The sequence below is a fragment of the Equus caballus genome, chromosome 21, assembly GCF_041296265.1.
Source record: "Equus caballus isolate H_3958 breed thoroughbred chromosome 21, TB-T2T, whole genome shotgun sequence".
Lineage (NCBI taxonomy): Eukaryota > Metazoa > Chordata > Mammalia > Perissodactyla > Equidae > Equus > Equus caballus.
The window spans coordinates 46,989,583-47,010,810 of NC_091704.1; the positions used below are offsets into that span (position 1 = coordinate 46,989,583).

Genomic DNA, 21,228 nt, shown 5'->3' on the forward strand with positions numbered 1-21,228 from the left:
CCCCTTGTTTTGGACCCATGAACCAAGTGACATCATGTTCCTCTAGATTTTGTGGGGCTAGTGTATGACCTGACTCTACTTGGGATATCTCTGCCTCTCCCATACTTATATTTTATTCCTTTTTTTTTTTTTGAGGAAGATTCGCCCTGAGCTAACTACTGCCAATCCTCATCTTTTTGCTGAGGAAGACTGGCCCTGAGCTAACATCCATGCCCATCTTCCTCTGCTTTATATGTGGGACGCCAACCACAGCATGGCTTTTGCCAAGTGGTGCCATGTCTGCATCCGGGATCCGAACCTGTGAATCCCGGGCCGCCGAGAACGGAACATGCAAACTTAACTGCTGCGCCACTGGGCCGGCCCCTCCCATACTTATATTTTAGAACATTCGATCTGATTTCTGATCACAATTTTGAACTTGTAGGGCCCCGAAATAGTTTTCTTGTGGTCTTCTAACCTCCATTAAGACCCATTTGTTTCTTCTGCAATGAGTAGGGGACATCCTCAGGGTCCTATGGCTTATGTTATTTCTAGTACAGCTACTGCTTCCTCATCAGCAAGTTGACTGGCCAGTGGTTCTCCCTTAGTGTGACCCTGAATTTTGAGCACTAGTACCCTATCTGTGGACGAACAGGGCATGAAGATATTTCCTCCATTACTGATGGTAGAATCTCAAACCTCTTTGAGGGTCTGAAATGATTGTTGGCTTCTAAGTGCAGGAGCTTTGTAGTGTCATTGAATACATAGTCATAATTGGCTATAATAATCATCATTGCTACTTCTTTACCTTCTCACAATATGGTTGAGATGCAGCTGCTTGTGTGTTTTGAACCAAGTCATAAACTGCTTGATATTGCCAGGTCTTTCTCACCTATTTTTACTATCATTTTTAATGTGGCTGCCTTGCTCTGCTTGACAGATGGGATATAACATTTTTACAGACACTCTCATGCCCTAAAAATCCAACCATCTGTCTAGACTACAGGTTGTAATTATTACTAGCAGTTTGAGGACAAAATCCTCTGGGGCAGTATGGTCGTTATTGACCTTTCCTTGTAAAATCTGTTCTTCTGAGAGGTCACTTGGATTGGTGGCATGCCTAGATCTGGATATTCAGTCACCCAGTCTTGTACCAGATTTTAAGTAATCCCAGTAACTGACAAGTTGAACCCTAGTTCATCACTGCACTGCTGTGCATCTGTGAGGCCTATGCCATATGTCTCTTTTCCGTGAGTTTAGGTCAGCTCAATAGCTGTAGTACCATATTTCTTTTAGCCTAAGGGTATCGTCTGTTTTAAAATGCATCCCAGTTTCAGATTTTCCCGTTTTATTGAGAAAAAATTTACATCCATCACCATGTAAGTTTAAGGTGTATAGCATGATGGTATGGTTTACATATATTGTGAAATGATTACTGCACTAGGTTTAGTTAACATCTGTCATCTCATACAGAGATACTACGTTTTTAAAATGTATGTTTTAGAATTGATGAAATGTAGTTTTAAGGTTAACACTAGCGATTAAAAGGTTTAAAGAGCTCCTTAGCGCTTAGCAAGGCCAAAGCTGGTGCTCCAGCTTCTGACTCTTAGTAGTTCTGCCCGCCGGGGGTCTGTCACACAAGTGTTGTGGCATGGATCTACTGCAGAGTCTTGCTGGCCTGGGTCCTGACCAAATTCGCTTGTTTCTCTCCCAGTCTGCTGCTTTTCCTCTAATGTACTTAATTCTCAAGGATGTCATTGCCATCTGAGCCAGTTACACCATTAAAAAATTTTCACTTAACTCTGCTCTTTTTAGTACCACCCCCCGCACCCCCGCCCCCGACTTGGTTAATTCCTGATCGTATTTTTCTCATGTGGAGTTTAGCAGGTGGTCATCAACATGCCAGACTATTGCTTGGTATGACTTTGATTGCTTCATTTATCTTTGAAATATTGCTAGTGAGTCCCAGAATCTTTGGTACAGAACTATCCATGCCCATTTGTCTACTTTTCACATGAATTCAATTCTGGTTAAGCATGTGTCTTTTAGTGGTAATGCCCAAAACCCATCTGGTAAATGTAAATCTTTGAAGTCTTATTAAAGGCTCCGTTTTGCTGACATCTCTGGGTATACCATTACCCTGGGAGCAGTTGAGGTTGAGACATATTTCGTCCTCTGCTAGCACATGTAAGCTTTTACATACTGTTCACCTGGATTTTCCAGGCTGCAGAGACAGTGCATGGTCCTGTCCACATCCATTACTGCTTCATGAGGTGTACTCTGTTGTTTACAGTTTGTAGAGGCTCATCTAGGAACTCCATCTGTATGTCCAGGCCAGTCAAGACCAGACATCTGTGACTTTGATTTCACGTGGAGTCCCTTCCCCGGCTTCCTGGGGCTTTAACTGTCAGGGATTTTACCTGACTTCTGTAAATTATTGGTCTTAGTAAATGCTCTGCTAAATCTTTGGCAATCTTAATTTGATCAGACCCCTAACACCTATTAAATTTAAAAAGAGTCCCTTAAATACAGTCAGTGTCTGTTTCCCCTGCCTCACATTTAAATCGGCCTCTTTAAACTGATATTTTTGTTTATTCCCTTTTGGCTCACTTAATCTAAATTCTCATTTTCCCAAAGCCTTCATCCTTAGGAGTCGTAGCCTCCTTTTGCTAATTTAAGTCCCTGTGTCACTAATGAAGTCCCGTGGATCCTGATGGTCAGTTGTCTTCTGGAATTAAGGCTGACTACTGTGACTGAGCAAAGTACCAAGACTGACCGTGAGAAGGTGCCAGAACAAAGGGTGTAGGCTTCCCTAATCCTAAGGCTGTCCACTCTTCAGAGAATCAGTTGGCCTGCTCTCCAGGACTCGTGCCAAGATTGTATGTTACCCTGTTTTGAATCTTTTTTATTTTTTTTAGATTGGCACCTAAGCTAACAACTGTTGCCAATATATTTTTCTCTCCCCAAATCCCCCCAGTCCATAGTTGTATATTTTAGTTATGGGTCCTTCTAGTTGTGGCATGTGGGACGCTGCCTCAACGTGGCCTAATGAGCGGTTCCATGTCCGTGCCCAGGATCCAAACCGCTGAAACCCTGGGCCACCAAAGCGGAGCGTGTGAACATAACCACTCTGCCACGGGGCCAGCCCCTGAATCTTAACTAGAGCCAGCTATAGCTTCTGCTTTCTCGTCAGAGTTGGGTACTTCAAATTGATAGCTTACAACCCTGCTGGCAAAGTTTATGGCTTCATAATTTGGGCAATTCCAGTTATTTGCTCTGAAAGAGTGCCCTGACTTCACCTGGTGAAGCCTGGTTGACTTGAGTGTCCCCACATCCCTAGATGTCGATCAGTCTCATTCTGTCTGGCTGTTCTTCCACCTTGGATGATGCTCTTGAATTTCTCTTTGTGGGGTTCCATCTGATTGCTTCACTGCTTGTTCAGAACTTTCAGCATGGGCCCATGCATCAGTTTTTTAATATATCCTTCCAAAGTAAACCTTGTGTTTGTATCCTAAGCAGCATTGAATGAAGGATCTTCTAATTCTCTATGACGCCACATGAGGTGTGGTTGGTTTTCCTGAGCTTCTTAACTTGCTCACATATACTAAAAATAAACCACTATAATCTGTGGTTAACTGAGTGGGTAAGTCCTGGTTCTTATAGTCTGAAAGAGCCTAATAAATACATAACTTACTGAAAAATGAAAGATAATTATAGTTTTAAACATTTGACTTTCAAAGTTGTTTATCTGCATGTAATGATAAGTAGTGAAAAGACAATAAGCCCCTGAAAATCCTAGCTTAGTAATGTATAGTAATTTAATTTTTTCAGTATTTTACTTATAATTGTGGAAAGACATGAAAGATAAGAAGCACCAAAAATAACTTTGGCTAAAATATTTCTATTTTTGACTCTGTATTTGAAGTGAATTAGTTATTTTATTTTCTTCTTTTAATAGGGTTACACATCATTTTGGAATGACTGTATATCATCTGGATTACGTGGCTGTATGTTAATTGAATTAGCGTTGAGAGGAAGGTTACAACTAGAGGCTTGTGGAATGAGGCGTAAAAGTCTATTGACAAGAAAGGTAAGAGGCGTGCTAAATAACATACCCTTTTTTTTTTTTTTAAAGATTTTGTTTTTTCCTTTTTCTCCCCAAAGCCCCCCGGTACATAGTTGTGTATTCTTCGTTGTGGGTCCTTGTAGTTGTGGCATGTGGGACGCTGCCTCAGCGTGGTCTGATGAGCAGTGCCATGTCCGCGCCCAGGATTCGAACCAACGAAACACTTGGCCGCCTGCAGTGGAGCGCGCGAACTTAACCACTCGGCCACGGGGCCAGCCCCTAAATAACATACTCTTTTTAAAGAGTTTGTGCTGCCTAAAAATGAAGTGTTTCTATTGATAGCTTTCAAAAATTAAAAAAGAAGTTGATTTTAAAGTTGTCTTTATTGAATTGTATTTCCATGTCTTTCTTGCGTTCTTGGTTTCTTCATTCTTTGTACATAATGAATAATGTTATTTGTTGTCAGGATTGCTGGCCTTTGCATCTTACGTATGCGAGAAGACTCCAAACTTCACTTCCTGCTTCTGAAAGCCATAATTTGGAAAGACTTGACATAACTTTCTTTTAAAACTCATTGTGTAAATTAACTCTCCATAGGCGGTTGATCTTTTTAGCAGAATATGAATACTTTTCAGATCTTTGCCTTCTCCACTGTGGTCTGTGAACAGAGGTATTACAGTCATGCATCGCTTAGCCACGGGTATATGTTCTGAGAAATGCGTCATTAGACTATTTTGTCATTGTACGAACATCACAGAGCATGCTTACACAAACCTGGATAGTGTAGTTTACTACTCTACTACTCCAACTACGCCTAGGCCATGTGGTATGGAGCTTACGGGACCACCATCATGGTGGTATGCAGTGCGTAACTGTATTGGCTAGTTTATAGAATTTTAACTTCAACCACAATCTCAAATTTTAAAATTGTTTCTCTTCTAGTCTGTTACTGTTTCTTGGGGGCGTTGTGTTTCAAAACTGTTTTTTCCTCAATACAGTGTCCCAAAGAAATCCAAAAAGCTTTTGGTCAGAACTCTACTTTTTTGGATTGCTATGTTATAGAGAATAATAATCCTGAGGCAAAGAAAGCCAAGAATGTATTCTTGAAAATTATATGCAAAGTAAACATAGTGTAACAGAAAATATTCTTCATGGGAGTTTTAAATTAAATCTAGTCTAGTCATTTAAAGTCAAATGAACTGACATGAGATTAGTTTTTAAATTACTGTTAACTATATCATAAATCAGAATGTAATTTTTATTTCATTTTACTGTGTAACTGTTGATTTATGGAGGAAAAAAACCTTAAGAATCTGCCATTATAATTATCAATGAAATACATAGGTTGCTACTAATTAACTATAGCAATTATAAGTAATTTTGCATTAATGTTATGGAGCCCTGACCTGAATTGAAAAGATTTTGATACTGGTTCTTTTTGTGGGACCAGTTTTGTGTTGGTTATCAACAAATTATTTGCTCTTTTGTTCATTTATTCATTCATCATATATTTATTTACCACTTAAATCTGCTGTTTACTGTGCTCGACTCTGGGAATACAGTGGTGACCAAGAGACTTATGCGCCCTGCTTACATGGGCTTGTTATTTCATCTGCTTGTTTGTGTGATCTTAGCGAGGTAGTCAGTATGTCTCTTGGAAAGATACTCCAGTATGATTTAATTTACTCACTTAAAAATAGTTATTGCTTTTATTTAGATAATATATATATATATATATAATACTTAGAAAATCAGGTGGTAGTAAAAGGCTTATAACACAAAAGAACCATCACTAAGCACCTTCCTCACTCCTTAGTCCTGCTCCTGGGAGGCACTTAGTCTCAGTTCTTGTGTTAGTTTCCTAAGGCTGCCCTGACAAATTGCCACACGCTTGGTGGCTTGCTACAACAGACGTCTGTTCTTTCACTGTTTGGAGCCGCAGTGTGCTCTTCCTTTCCTCTCCTAGTTTCTGGTAGCTCCAGGCTTTCCTTGGCTTCTGGCCGGATCTCCCTCTGCTCTGTCTTCACATTGGCTTCTCTTCTGTGTGTCTCTATGTTGTGTGCCTCTTAGACACTTTCTTTATATTTAGGGCCCATCTGGATAATCCAGGATGATCTCATCTCCAGATCTAATTTAACTTAATTTCATCTTCAGAGACTTAATTTTTGCAAATAAGATTTGGGGATTAAGTTCTTGGGGTTAGGACACGGACACCTTTTGATGGCCACCAGTCAACTTGCTACAGTTCTCTTAGCTGTTTCTTTTGGAGTTTACCTCCATATTTCTACTCCTGTCCCCTCATCTTCCTAATAGATTCTTTCATAATTTTTGGCAAAACAGTAATGATTTTTTATATTATTACGATTATCTTAATGTTATTGTCTGCAGAGTTAAGTTATATCCTATGATATTTTTCTTTGTTGTATAGTTTTTTCTAGAGTTAATAATTCTTCTTTTTAAAGTTTTCTACGTACCCATCCTTTTTCTTACATGTTCCATCAGAGAAAAATTAGCATTATTAATTTTCAGATGTTCAAATACATTGATGACTGCATTAAAATTTGCCTTGTGCTCCAGTCTAGACTGGTTGTGCTTTGGTTCTCCTGGGACTTTGTGTCACTTTTTTCCAGAAAACAACCTCCTGTTTTCTGGATCTAGTATTTTCTTCTACCCTTGTGGAAGGGAAAAGTTTTGAGATTTTCTTTTGGTCTTTTCTGATGTTAAAGGCTTTCCTTCACATGTCTTAACATCCTTGATTATCTGTTCATATTTGAGAATGAGGCTCCCCCCTCCAAGAAAAAAAACACTAACTAGAAATTATATATGTGGGCAGAGAATATTTACTAATAGGCCACACATTAGTGAATTTTGTTAAGGAGTTGAGAACTTACTCATTGAAGTAATTGAAGAATTTTAAGCAGAAGCAGTGGGATGTCATGATACGATTGGCTTTTTGGAAAGATCAGTGAGGAGAATGGATTGAAAGGGGCTAAAACTAGTTCATGGAAATTTGTTAATCTAAGTGAAAGATAACCAGATTAGTCAGATTACAATAACTGCAGAGGTGATGGAGAAAAATTGTCCCTCTGAGAGAGATTAGGGGACAGAATTTGATAAGAAGAAAGATCCAGCTATACCCAAGTTATTGTGAGCCTGGTATGAGACCTGTCTCAAAGGAGTGGGCGTGAGGTGGGTTTGAGGACAGATTACAGTGGCTTTAAGGAGTAAGTGGGAAGTAAGAAGTGGTGGCATGACCAGTTTGTAGACTTACAACTTTTTCTCCCAAAGTTCTCCTTTCTTTTTTCTTATTCTCTCTGACCCCCAACTAAAAGCATAGACTAGAATGACACTGTCCAGTAGAACCTTCTGTGATGATAAAAATGTTCTATATTTGCACTAATACCATAGCCACTAGCTGCATGTGTCTATGAGCCAGATGCTTAAAATTTGGCTAGCGCAAATTGAGATGGTGTAAATAAAAACACACACTGGATTTTTGAAGACTTGCTATGGAAAAAGAAGGTAAAATATCTTAATTTGAAAATATTTTTTACATGTTAGTATTTTGACTATAGTGGGTTAAATCAAATATATTAAAATTAATTTCACAGGTTTCTTTTTCTTTTTTGATATAACTACTAAAAATTTTAAAAGATTTGTGGCTTGCATTTGTGGTTCCACTTACATTTCTGTTAGGTCATGCTTTCTCAAATAGATATTGTATGTATTTTTTAATCTTTCAGAAGATTGAACAAAAAGGGTAAAGGGCACATTGTTGAGGGCAAATTTAAGAGAGGACTGTTGCATTTAAAAAATAATATTGTTAAATTTCATGGCCTTTTAATAGCTAACATAAAATAATGTAACAGACATAAAGTAATATAACAGATTCAAATTTGATTTTATAGAATTTCAATTAAGAATTTGTTGCTTATCCAAGAACATTAATGAAGGCTATAGGAATATAATACTTGGCTAAAGCAGTATAGTATTTTCCTCTGTTCATCCCCCGTGTCTGGATTTGTCCCCTCTTAAGATAAATTCTATATCCCAATGTAGTTAAAAAAGAATTTGATAGTATTTAAAAATTTTATGTAATCAAACCTGTTGCTATTTTCTTCAAGGTTTCTGTTACAATTTTGAAAAAACCTTTCTCATCCCCAAAATTATATTTCATATTTAAATCTTTATCTTTTATTGTGGTATAAGCTCTGAGGAGCCAAATCTTACTTTTTACTTCTAATTTGATAGCCAATTGTTTTAAATAACATTTACTGAAAAATTCGTTTCTCCATTGATGTAAAAACGCCACCTTTATCATATACAGAATTCTTATATATAACCGAGGCTCTTTCTGGAGCTAATAAAGGTTTAAAAAATGAATTTCTGGATCAAATAGCCCCGGGTTCAACAATGAAGTGAATTACAGTGAGTATAAACTGTTTTAGCATTTTCCTTTACTGATTATTGCGTAGTAACTTTATTTTCATTCATGATTGTAGCTAATCTGGTGAGTTTGAATATTGGATTTCCTTAATAGAGAATCAATTTAAAATCTGAACTTTGACACTGTATGAACTCTTGGGACTTTAAACATAATGAATTATTTGCATAATTAAGTTTTTTGTTTGAAGAGATCAAGTCAGAGGAAAGGAATCGGGATCATGTCTGTCTTATTGCTTCCGTTTTAGGTGATCTGTAAGTCAGATGCTCCAACAGGGGATGTTCTTCTTGACGAAGCTCTGAAGCATGTTAAGGAGACTCAGCCTCCAGAGACTGTCCAGAACTGGATTGAATTACTTAGTGGTAAGTTTCTTTGCATAAACTAAAAGCTGAATTATGTCTGAGAGTTTTTTGTAAAAGTTTAAAATGCTTTTGAAAGAAACGTGGGCAAAATAGCCAAAAGCTTGTTTAGTTATTTAGACAGACTTGAAAGTTATCAGTCACTGAACGGGGAAAGTAGTGGTTTTTAAAATTTCATCCCCTTTAACAGACTGTTGAATGAGATGTAATATTCTTCCTTAGAGCTCCTGCCGTTCTTTATCTAAATGACCTTACGCTACCTTATTCTGGATAGGCTAGGTTAAGCTGTGGTAACAAACAGCCCCCAAACGTCAGTGCTCTAAAATACCATTTTGTTTCTCACTCATGCTAAGTCCATCACAGGCGACTTCATTCTCACTCTGGCAACCCTGAGTGGATCCGCCACCATCTCAAGCATTGTCAGTCACTGTTGTAAAGGGAAGAAGAGCACAGCACATCACTTAAGTTTCTACTCAGAAATGACACACAGTTAGGTTTCATTGGTCAGAGCAAACTGTATGGCCTCCCCTAACTTGAAGGAGACAGGAAAGTGCAGCTGTAGGGGAGAACCTGAAATGTTTGGGTGATGGCACTAATGACTATTACATTTATATTAAAGTTGTTTGTGTATTTGTCTAATCTTGTAGGTAGTGGGCTGCTTGAGTATAGGACCCAAGTTATGTTGCTCTCCTCTCTACTGTTATGTAAAACAGAACTTCTGCATACATGTATTGTTATTTCGTTTCATGTTCAAGCATACTCCTGTTTAGAGGAACTGTTTTAAAAACATTTGGACCTTGTCAGAGATTGGTAATTAACATGAATGTTTCTAAGATAGTTGTTCTTCTGTCAGTAAAAGATTTTGAGTTTTGCATGTTTGTTTATTTAAAAATTGAATACACATACCCTATTCTTAGCTAATGGAGTAATAATGGGCACTCTGCACTTAGGGCAGCCTTCACTCTTCCTTCTTATTGGTAGAGAACATAAACTTATTCACACAGTCCTCTTGATGATTTTGAAATTTTTATTTTGACCATCCTTTTTAGATCTGCTGATACGGTTTTTTGTTACTTCATTAAGAGCAGCTTTAACTCTACCCTTTTCCCCCTTCGTGTTTGTGATATTGATGTTGTCTTCAATTATAATTTCTTTTGCAGGAATCTTTTAAAATTACTTTGCTTGTTTGATGAGGATTTATTTGGTTAAAACTAGATAATATAATCCACAAATCCATTTACACAGCACATACCAGTACAGTACGTCACTGTGTCCATCACATTCTCAGTCCCCTCTGGGTTAGCTTTCCACTTATGCCTGTTGGCGACATGGCAGCCATTTGACAGAGACTCAGGGTGTTAACATTAACTCCATGTGTTAAATATTAGTAGATACAATTTTTTTAGATAAAAATAGAGTACCCCAATGGATCCTTTTGCACATTCTAAGGAGATCGCTGGCCTGGGCACTCTTTGGGTCATGCTCTATGTTGTGCTGCCATTGGTGGCTCATTACCACTTCTGTGATTGCAAATTAGAATTTGTAATTGGTTTCTTCACTGGCCAAAAGGAGAGTTTCTCAAAGTTGTACTTAATTTTTCGGCAGACAAGTCCCAGTGCTCAAGTTCTTTTTATGGAATATAGTGAGTTTTGCCTTAACATTGATGTTATTGTGCCACTTAGCATATGGAGATGTTTTCAGATGCTCCATCCATCAGTGATCTCTCTATCTTACATTACATGTGCTAACAGCACTTTGGGCTTTGGTTTAATAACCAATTCCCATCAGATTTCCTTGGACAGTTTATATACCTTAAATTGAGTTCATTAGTATGAATTCAGTTAGTGTGGCATGCAGAGGTTGAATCTCAACATTTAAGGAGGCTGTATACTTCTTTTTTTTTAAGATTTTATTTTTTTCTTTTTCTCCCCAAAGCCCTCCGGTACATAGTTGTGTATTCTTCGTTGTGGGTCCTTGTAGTTGTGGCATGTGGGACGCTGCCTCAGCGTGGTCTGATGAGCAGTGCCATGTCCGCGCCCAGGATTCGAACCAACGAAACACTGGGCCGCCTGCAGCGGAGCGCGCGAACTTAACCACTCGGCCACGGGGCCAGCCCCAGGAGGCTGTATACTTCTTAAATTTATCTGGTACATAACATTTTGTGAAAGTAACTTATCCAGTAATCAATATAAATACTGCCTGAACTTGGTTATCAACTTGGGCTCCTTGTGTATTGTTCTCACCTGATTGAGGAGTAAAAAGATGGCAGGAGTCTCAGTTTTGTATGTACAGTGAAGGTTTTGTCAGTGTCCATTTGAATTAGGAATTTGGGTTACTGTGAGGCTAATACTTTTTTTTTTTTTTTTTTAAAAACAATATCCTGTAAGTTTAGGCCAGAATATCGCCTTATAGCACTTTAGTTGCATGTTTTGGACATATATTAGAAATGAATCGTAATTTCAGCATACAAAGGAATTCAGAGTGAGAGAAGGAGGACAAAGCACATTTCTTTTAAATTAAGAAAACAACTACTTCCTACGTAGTTAACGTGCTGATAGCAGCTTGGTGATTTTTTTTAAAACAGCATTCTTTTTATTGTGGTAAAAGGTACACATCACAACACTTAACCACTTTAGCCATTTTTAAGTGCTCAGTTCTGTAGCCAGCTTGTTGATTTTTAAATTTTTAAAAATTTCAGTTGCTTCAAGGTAATGAATGGTATCAAATACCAGTTATTGCAGCAATACTGACATAAGTGCTATGAAACTTAGGAAAAAAACGTGCTTCCAGACTAAAAGAATCTTAAAATCCATTGGGGGGAACAGTTGTATGTTTCTCATAGTTTGATAACAGATAAGAGTTTAACAACCTGGTTGTCTGAAAGTGCAGTGCTCAGAGAAAAGAGAAATCCTTGAGAGCTTTGGTAGTTGGAGGAGGAAGGGGAACTTGGATTAGGCCTTTGAAGGGTAACAATGAGACAAAAAGAAGGAAGTGTTCCTGTTCAGAGCCATTAGAGGGAGTAGTAAAAGACCTGTCCTTACACGGCTAAGTCTGCGCTTGCTACTTGGTTTTCAAAACTGTGTGCTATGCCATATTGTTGAGAGGTATGTGCATAGGCGGTAAGATTATATGTAAAGAGAAGAGAATGATTAACAGAAGTCAGTCTGGTGATTGCCTCCGAGGAGAAGGCACTCGGGCGGCACTCAAAAGTACTGATGAAGGTCTCTTTTATCTGGGGTGGAGGGATACCTAGAGGTTCATTTTATTGCTACTTACACTGTATGTATATACATCCTAAAACTACCGATAAATTGTGGACATTATTTATGTATCTCATTAGTCAACAATTTAATAAATATACATATATTAGAGACAAAGACTTCAAAATGTTTAAAGACTGGCTTTCTGCAATCTTAAGACATGTAGTTGATCACTTTGGTCACAAGGTGTCACTAGAGTGCCACATTTATGAACAAAGCTGCTTTTAGTTTTGTAGCTTGATGTCGAGGAAGATAGAAGATTTTTGTAGTGAAATTATTTAGGTGCCTGTCAGTATGTCATTTACACTGAAGTAATTGTTGGGCAACGGATATAAGTGATCTTTGAAGAACTTTTCCTCTCTGTGTATACTTCTCACAATTTCCTTTACAAAAAGGTGAACTATAAATAAATTCTATGCATTTTAAATTCTCATCCTTAACTTATAGTCTTTTCACATAGACAATGAATAATTTAGGGACTGATCAGTAACAATATGGATCACAGTAACATCTTTTTAAAAATCTAGAATTTTGAGCACTGTTCATTCATCAGGCATTTATTATAAAGTATTTAAAACATATTCAATATTCTGCTTAAATTGAAGCAGCTAAATTTTTAGTAGCTAGTAGAAGTTAAACCTTTATTGTATCTTCTCTTTACTCATCCAACCACCCTCCTCTCATCCCAATTTATAATGGTGTCTTAAGTATGCTAATCTCGGGGATCACTTTATTTTTTGGATTTAGCTTAATTTGGTTCTTTTTTAAAAGGCAGAAATCTCAGGGTGCCAAGACACTTGCACAGAGTTATTTCATTGCACCTTTTTTTGGGTGCCAAAAATAGTATTAAACAATATTTGCCTGTAACCCATACTGTTTCAGCCTTCTGCTTATGAGATTTCTTCATTGTTTTCAAATATTTGAAGAGATCTGAATAACATTTTTGTTGGAGTTGAGCACACAAGGTTTGCCCTTTTCTAGGGGAATGCTACAAAAGAAGATGATGTCTCAGTCCTTTTTTATTACTTCCTCTGAGGCAGAAGTGATTGCCCATGAGAAGGTCCAGTCATAAATGGAACACCTTATTTGAAGGTGGGTCTGTCCTGGCTCTTCCTGTTTTTAGAAGCAACACTAAACTGTAAGGCAGCATATTTTGCACTTGGGGAATTTCTCACAGGAGCTTCGTAAGCATTAGCTCGTTCCATTAGTTGCAATGTGTAAGATTTACTTGTGGATAACGTGTGGATAAACCTGAGTATGACTTCAGTAAAATAGACAGTAAGTCATAAACTGATAATCTCATTTATTTCCCATGAGGAAGAAAAAAATTGTAGCAGCATTAGAGGGATTTTTGGTTTTTTTAGGTCTTCAAAGAAAAATTTAACTATGAGTTTCTCAGAATACTTGATTTTTTTTTTTCTTCCTACCCATATTGTTTGGGCACAGATGCCCAAGATATTCTCTGAGGCATAGAATAGTGAGTTGCCAGGGAATAGTGTTTCTTTGATAATTGACAAATTATTATAAGCATAGTTAATTAATCTTAGACTTGAACTGCAGTTTTTTATAGGCTTTTATGTAAATTTGACTACTGATTATTTTATGTTTATTAATTTAAATTTCCAAAAGTCAATTAAGAATGTCAGAAAACACAACCTAGCCAATTCTAGCCTACTGTGTTAGGCTGCCTACCATGTGCCAATGACATTACAAAACAAAACAAAACCCAAACTGTCTGGTGAAGGGTGCGGCAGGCAGGCATTTTATTTATTGGGAAGACAGTGGGTTGGTACAACAATTAAAATTCTGCATGTAATCATTGCCTATCTATTTTGTTGTTTTTTCTGCATGGAATGCAGGCTCCTCTTCCTTTCATAGGATGACTTATGCTGGATTTCAGGATTTAGCTTGAAAGTTCTTTCCCCTGTAACTTTCCTAGAAATATCCCTTAACATCAAACCCGAGTAATTTCTTATTCCTCTGGGCACTTTGTTCATATTGTTTTTATGGCCTTATGTACATCTTATTTTAGCCAGTATGGTTAGTTGTATTATGAATCTGTTTCCTTCACTTGATTTTAAGTTCCTACTGTGTTAGAAATATGTCTTACTTATGTTTGTATTCTCAGTACCTAATGTGATTTTTCACATCGTTACAAATATGGTAAATTCTTTTGGCTAAAGTGCTGATTCTGTATGTGGATAAATAATAATAGCTTAAATTTATCGAGAGCTTACCACCTACCAGGCTCAGTTCTGAGGACTTGATATGTCTTTGACTCATTTAACCCTCATAATAGCGCTACACACTCGATACAGTTGTTATCCTCATTTTATAGATGAGGAAACAGGAGTAGAGAGGTTAAAGAACCTTGCCCAAGGTTGCCCAGCTAGGAGATGACCAAGTTGAGACCCACATCCGACCAGTCTGGCTCCAGAGCTGCTTGTTATAACTTGTCAGGCCATAAGCTTCATCAAGTAACTGTTAATTATTTCTTAACTTTAAATGTAGGTGTGGTTTGTTTAACATCTGAAATGGAAATAAGTAGAATTTCATTTATTATTGTATTATGTTTTTTTTCATATTATTAGGTTTTTAAATTTAGTAGGGTCCCAAACACATTTCAGCTCTTTTCCGTTTTGAAGTTACAAAGGAAATTGAATGCAATGATAGTTTTTCTTTTGTGGAAGCAGGTTTGCCAGGCCTTTTTATTTGAATGCAGGAGGTGACTTCAACATACTAATAATTCATGGTACCAACCCTTCAGTATTTGACAACTTTTTTGAAGTCCCTAGTTTTATAGAATGAATTGCAAAATGCACAACGGCAGTTCCAGATCATTCATTCTTTTTATTGTTTTCCGTTTTTTTTTTTTTTTTGTGAGGAAGATTGTCCTTGAGCTAACATCTGTGCCAATCTTCCTCTGCTTTTTGTATATGGGGCACTGCTGCAGCATGGTTTGAAGAGCGGTGTGTAGGTCCATGCCCGGGATCCAAATCTAGGAACCCTGGGCTGCCGAAGTGGAGCTAACGAACTTAACCACTACGCCACTGGGCTGGCACCTGGATCAGCTTATTTTTACGCTTTGTTAGGTCAGGTCTAGAGTAGCCTTTACTCATGGGCTAGTTTAGCCCTGCTACTAAGGTGTGATCCTTCTGGAGTCCCTTCTGAATGTTTTGGGTTTTCAGTGAGGCCTTTCCTTTCAGGCTATTGGCACTCAAGTTTTTCCCAGTTCTATGTGAACTCTTGAAATTGTTCAGCTGACAACTTTCTGGTCGTTTTCCTTTGCCCAGCCTTGTGGAGTTTCTCACCTTAACACAAGCAGCCTTGTTTTCAGCCAGACTCAAGGGAACACCATTGCAGATTTCTTATTCTGCATAGCTCTCTCTTCTCTAGTATTGTGCCTTGCATATTCCAGTTGCTCATGCCTCCCAGAACTCTGATCTCTGCCTTCTTAAACCACTGTGACTCCTGTGCTCTGCTTGGGGTCTTCCTTCCTGCTCTGCTGCCTAGAGTATGCCTTCAGGTAGTAAGCTTGGGCAGTAGTAGGGCTCACTTAGGTTTCTCTCAAGAGAAACTTTCTTTTGTCTATTTGTTGCAGATTGGTGTTTAACAAAAAGAAACATGTTATTTTGCTATTGGCTGCTTTTTGACAACAACTGTGGAGAGAGGCCAAACATAATTTAATATTTGGCTCATTTGGTCTTTCGAGTAACTGTTGTGCCTGAAAACGGGCCAGGTGTTTAGAACCCAGGGGCCTGTCCCTCAAGCGGTTCATGGTTTAGTTGGCAAGAAAACATAGTTGGATTTTCTTCTATTTCTCTGGAGGAAAGAAAATCAAATTTTACTGTTCATTTTAATAAAAGTACAAAATTTTATTAAGTTAGCAGATGATACTTTCATTTCTAACTTCTGAAATCTTTTGTTTAGGTGAGACATGGAATCCATTAAAATTGCATTATCAATTAAGAAATGTGCGGGAACGATTAGCTAAAAACCTGGTGGAAAAGGGTGTATTGACAACAGAGAAACAGAACTTCCTACTTTTTGACATGACAACACATCCCCTCACCAACAACAACATTAAGCAGCGTCTCATCAAGAAGGTACAGGAAGCTGTTCTTGACAAATGGGTAAATGACCCTCACCGCATGGACAAGCGCTTGCTGGCCCTCATTTACCTAGCCCACGCCTCGGATGTTCTGGAGAATGCTTTTGCTCCCCTTCTGGACGAGCAGTATGATTTAGCCACCAAGAGAGTGCGGCAGCTCCTCGACTTGGATCCTGAAGTGGAATGTCTGAAGGCCAACACCAATGAGGTTCTGTGGGCGGTGGTGGCAGCGTTCACCAAGTAACTCTGCTCAGAATGAAGTGTTCTCTCTCATGTAAACCAGTAGTTTTTCTTCTATTGACTTCTGGTTTTCTGCAATTTGTACTTTCCACACTATAATTGGCTTTTATTTTCTAAAACGGTGGGTGGCTTTTTCTTTTTTGTATGTATGCAGGATTCTGCTGGTACGAGAGGCCTTCCTCTTTCTGTTTTAAAAAAAGTTTTACTGCCACATTGGCATTCCATTCCTTCTTGCCATTCTCACTGTTACCCGTTTTGGGTTTCTGGTATGCTTTGACTTTCAAAGTACCTCCAGTCTGCTCACATGCACATCTTTTGGATTACCTCAGGTTGAGTTTTTCCCACATGTGCATGTACATCTAGCATTCTGCCTACAATTCAGACAGAAGTCACAAAAAGGCCTTTAACTCACCAAAGGTAAATATCTGTATCTATTAGGACATTTTATACATAGACCTCAGTTGAGATGTATACTTAGCAAAATTATTTTTAAATTGAAACAACACAGTAAATAATATAAAATGCCCCTTGGATTTTGCTTCCCATGTAAATCTATTGTATTATTACACTTGTTATAATTTTAACTATTAAATCATAAAGGTCCAACTGTTTCACGAAGCCAGTTTGGGATGGGCTGCATTCCAGTTATGCTGTATATAGTTTGAATTATATATAAATTGCCCCTTCTTCTGGCCACCCCTGCCTCCATCTTAGTATTTTGCAAGATTTAATTAGTTGTACACCTGGTGCCCCTCAGTTGCTTCAGTCATTATTATTTGATGGCAGAACAGACCTCTCATCATTGAAGGAGAGAGAAAAGATGTGTCTGATTGGTCCCAAGATTTTTTTGAGCTGTGCCATTCATGGCACTTTTTGCCTGTGCATCTCCTTTTTTGGATTTTTTTTGGATCTTACTATTTTTATCATTTCTGTAGGGAAGAGGCTTGTGACCAGTACTAATCTTGAGTACAGTTTTTTCTTTTTCTCTCCACAAGTAAATTAATGTCTGCTCTTGAGTGTCATTTATCTACTCACACTTCAAATCAAATGTCAGTCCTAGCAGATGTTGCATGTAAATTGTTAGCAAGTAATGACTACAACTCAGATGATTAAGAATTTTGTAACAGAAAGCTCTGCTATGTTTTGATTTTTCTATACAATTATGATAATTAGCACATTGTAAGACTATAAATCTTTGCTTTTTAAAGTTTATTTTTACTATTTCCTTATCACTGTTTATCGTATCACCATTGGCTTCATAATGTAAATACTATATATTGAACAAATTAAATGTCAAATTTTTTATTATCATAGTTCATGTTAATAGTGGGGCTTTCAGGTGTTTAGAGATTTTTTTGGTTAACATTCAATGCAAAAGTACTAGATGGTGTATAACTCTAGAGTTGAATTTTAAGGGATTCCCTAATATGTATACTATCTTTTTATCTGAAGTAATAAATAAACTATGATCTTGAAAGTGCCTGAATCAGAGCAAGCATGTCATTTGTGTTTTTTGTATTCTACCCTAGTTTTTTTTAATGAAGGTCTATAGCGTGGTAATCTTTCAGTGCAGGGGTTGGCAAACTTTTTGTTATAGGGCCAGATAGCAAATGTTGTAGGCTTTGTGAGCCATATATGGTGTTGCAACTACTCAACTCCGCTGAATGAAGGTTGTCATAGACAATAGAAGTAAATGGGTGAGGCTGTGTTCCAATAGAACTTTATTTTCAAGAACAGGCAGCTGGCCATGGGCAGTAGTTTGCTAGTCCCCCTTTTAATGTGTGTAAAAAGATTTTCTCTCCATTAAAATAACCACCTTTACCTCCAAAGCTGACACTACTGGTGGTAATTAAGTATAGAAACTATTCATTTATAGTTTCTTCCCATAAATTGGACAACTCAACTGATACTAGTATCCTGGAATTTCTTTTCAGGTGAAGATTTAGTTTTTCCCTTGAAAAGAGTTTAGAAGTGAGGCAATGGATGTTTCTGAGGTATTCTTCACTTCAGCAGCAGCGTCTACATTCTCAAGCAAGGGAGGAGAAGGACGTTGCCTGAACTTCTGTCAGTGTTTGTTACAGAGCATGGTGCCCCATCAGCTCTACCAGTGTGGCCCTGACTTGAGTACGTGTTTTTATGTCCAGAGGAGAGAAAAAGTAGGGCAGTCCAGGGGGGAGAGTGTTGATCTAGAACTCTTTCGCTTATAAAATGCTGCTGCTTCCTGTCTTCCTGAAAGCAGTAATGGTGTGCCTCCATGGAAATAGTTATTCTGTGTGGTAGGAGCAGTATCTCCACAGGTGTTTGCCACTTTGGTTAAAAGCCTTCAGATCCAAGAATCAGGCAGTGATTTTTAATAACATCTACATAAAGATCTGTCGTGCAAAGAATCTGCTGCTTTTTGACTTCTTCATATGTTGTTTAATTTGATGTGTTCCTTAAAATAACCTGATCTAGAACAGTGCTCTCACAGAAGGGAGAAAGAAAACACACTCTGTGCCTAGTAAAGTATTTTACATCTTGTTTTGACCTTCCCAAACCCCAAGTACTATCTTCATTTAATGAAGAGCTGGCTTGGAGAGGATGATTTGCCCAATCTTATGTTATCTCGTGTTTGAGCTGTTAATGCTGAAGTGATTGTACTCAATTTTTCCTTTTCTTTTTGGGCACTAGGACTGGGTTGCTTTTCTCTAACAGAGACAAAAACAGCAGGCATGCAAGAATTTCTCATGGTAGTGCAAAATACAGTGATAAAAGGATATCTCAGCTTTATTCTCTATGTTCTCAGAAGAAAGAAGCATTGTCAGATGTCAAATGGCCAAGAAAGCTCCTGGCCTGCTGAAGCATGATTTCCCAGTGGTCTCTGACACATTCCATTATTCAGTTTTTCCCATTGTTTGTGAACAGATGGGTAAGATATACTCTTTTTAAGTACAACAAACCTTTGAATTTGATCATCACCCGAAGGAAAGTGAAAGAGGCTCCTGTCTGACTGGTTCAGTGGCAATATTGGACCGTTAAGTAATGACATCCAGCCTGATGATGGCAAGGGTCCATGACTGCTAGTGATGGCTACTCTTGCCCCCTGAACATAGAAACTGCTAGTCACAAGTCTATGTGAGGTATTTTATGAAGTTTGATTCCAACAATGTGGTCTCTCCATCTTGTATTAACTTATTACATATTGTCAGATGATATTGCTCTGTTTCATCCAGATCAAGATGACCAACACCTGAGGTAATTTCCAATCCATCACAGCCCCTTGGGTCCCAGAATGATATTCCTGGCTCTGTAAGTTCTGCACAAATGTCGTATGTTCTTTAATACTTCCAGAAGGTAGTAGTGTTAATGTTAACCTTACAGGTTATCCTTCAAAGAGGATGTGGATGGTACCATAGTTAAAGTGATACCCAAACTTTCTCAGCCCAGTGTCAGAATTGTATAGGCATTTACTCCTGAGAGACCAGTGGTGTACTCTGATTCCCACTAGCATTATATACTGGTATGCAATTTACTTTCTGTACTTCTTGTATCGTGGACAGCTTTCAGAATAAGCACCCATCATTCTTTTTAATAATTTTTGGCTTCATTGTATAACTTCTCTCACTAATGGGCATTTGGATTATTCTCGTTTTTCATTATTACAGATAGTGTTGTATAATTTTGTACATGTGTCTATATTTGTCTCATTTCTCTAGGAGGAATTACTAGAAGTGAATTTGCTCAAAGAGTCTGCCTTGAAAGTGTAAAAGGTAAAGTCAAATTGATTCCTGAGATTCATGTTAACTTATATTTCTACCAATAACGTGAATGCTAGTTTCTCACACCTTAGCCAATACTGTAAAGGGTATCATCAATCCTGGTCTTTGCCAAGCTCATAGGAGATAATGATCAAGTTATTTTAATTATTGAATGGTTGATTATCACTTATTATCTTTATTAGTAATTTGTATTTTTTTCTGTGAGTTACCTGTTATGTTCCTTATCCATTTTTCTAATGAGCATTGATCTTTTTATGTATTGATTCATCAGGACTTGCCATATATCTTGCCATATATTCACAGGACTTGCTTGTGTCTGTGATGCAACTGGTTTTCTCAGTCTTTGGAGTTGGTATATGGTAAGTTTTTTTTTTTTTTTAACATTCGGAAAAGCGTCAGGTTCACTGCTGAGCATGGTATCTGTGGAGACCTTAATTGTCCTACTAAATTAGAGATCTGCCTGGTACTCAGATTTGGCATATGTATATGTACTTCATTAAAAATTTTTGGAAGTATGATTAAATATAACAGAAAAATCACATAAATATATAATTTATGAATATATATGTATACACTTAATTTTTATGACAAAAGTACAAATGGAAAACACATAAATATATAGGCTAATGAATTATTTTAAGGCAAACATGTCATCATCCAGGTGAAGATGGAACCTTGCCAGCTGTCCAGAAGCTGGTGAAGGCCGTCTCGTAATTATAGTCTCCCCAACACTAAGGGTAATCACCCTCCAGACCCAGTGTACATCTAATACTTTTGTTCTCTTTTGCTTCATTTTTTATTTGATGCGTCTTTTTAAGTTTCTCTTAATCTATAGTTTCTTCTCCCCCATCTCTCTTGCTTTTCCCCTTGCAAAATATTTGTTGATGAAATTGGATCACTTGTCCTGTAGAGTTCTGCAAAGTTTGGTTTTGCTGATTGCACCCACATGGTGTAGTTTAATGTGTTTTTCTGATGTGTGCACTTCCCAAGAGTTGGTCATTGGATCTAGAG

At 37.7% G+C, this 21,228-nt stretch overlaps 1 protein-coding gene and 1 long non-coding RNA gene across 3 annotated transcripts in view; both read left to right on the forward strand.

Moving 5' to 3' along the window:
* The window catches only part of GOLPH3 (golgi phosphoprotein 3), a 54,075-nt gene extending 36,125 nt beyond the window's left edge, over positions 1 to 17,950 (forward strand). Inside the window, exons 2-4 of the mRNA XM_001500613.7 lie at positions 3,938 to 4,069; positions 8,737 to 8,851; positions 16,039 to 17,950. Coding sequence (XP_001500663.3) covers positions 3,938 to 4,069; positions 8,737 to 8,851; positions 16,039 to 16,463 — 672 coding nt within the window. The 3' untranslated portion in view covers positions 16,464 to 17,950. The remainder of the gene's footprint in view (positions 1 to 3,937; positions 4,070 to 8,736; positions 8,852 to 16,038) is intronic.
* A 442-nt stretch (positions 17,951 to 18,392) lies between these two features.
* Positions 18,393 to 20,580, forward strand: LOC138919823 (uncharacterized). Of its 2 annotated transcripts, none has more exons than XR_011430395.1 (3): positions 18,393 to 19,747; positions 20,155 to 20,208; positions 20,521 to 20,576. It is a non-coding gene; the product is annotated as an uncharacterized lncRNA (long non-coding RNA). The 2 variants fall into 2 exon arrangements; XR_011430394.1 differs by having other exon boundaries at positions 18,394 to 19,747; positions 20,489 to 20,580.
* Positions 20,581 to 21,228: the final 648 nt, after the last annotated feature.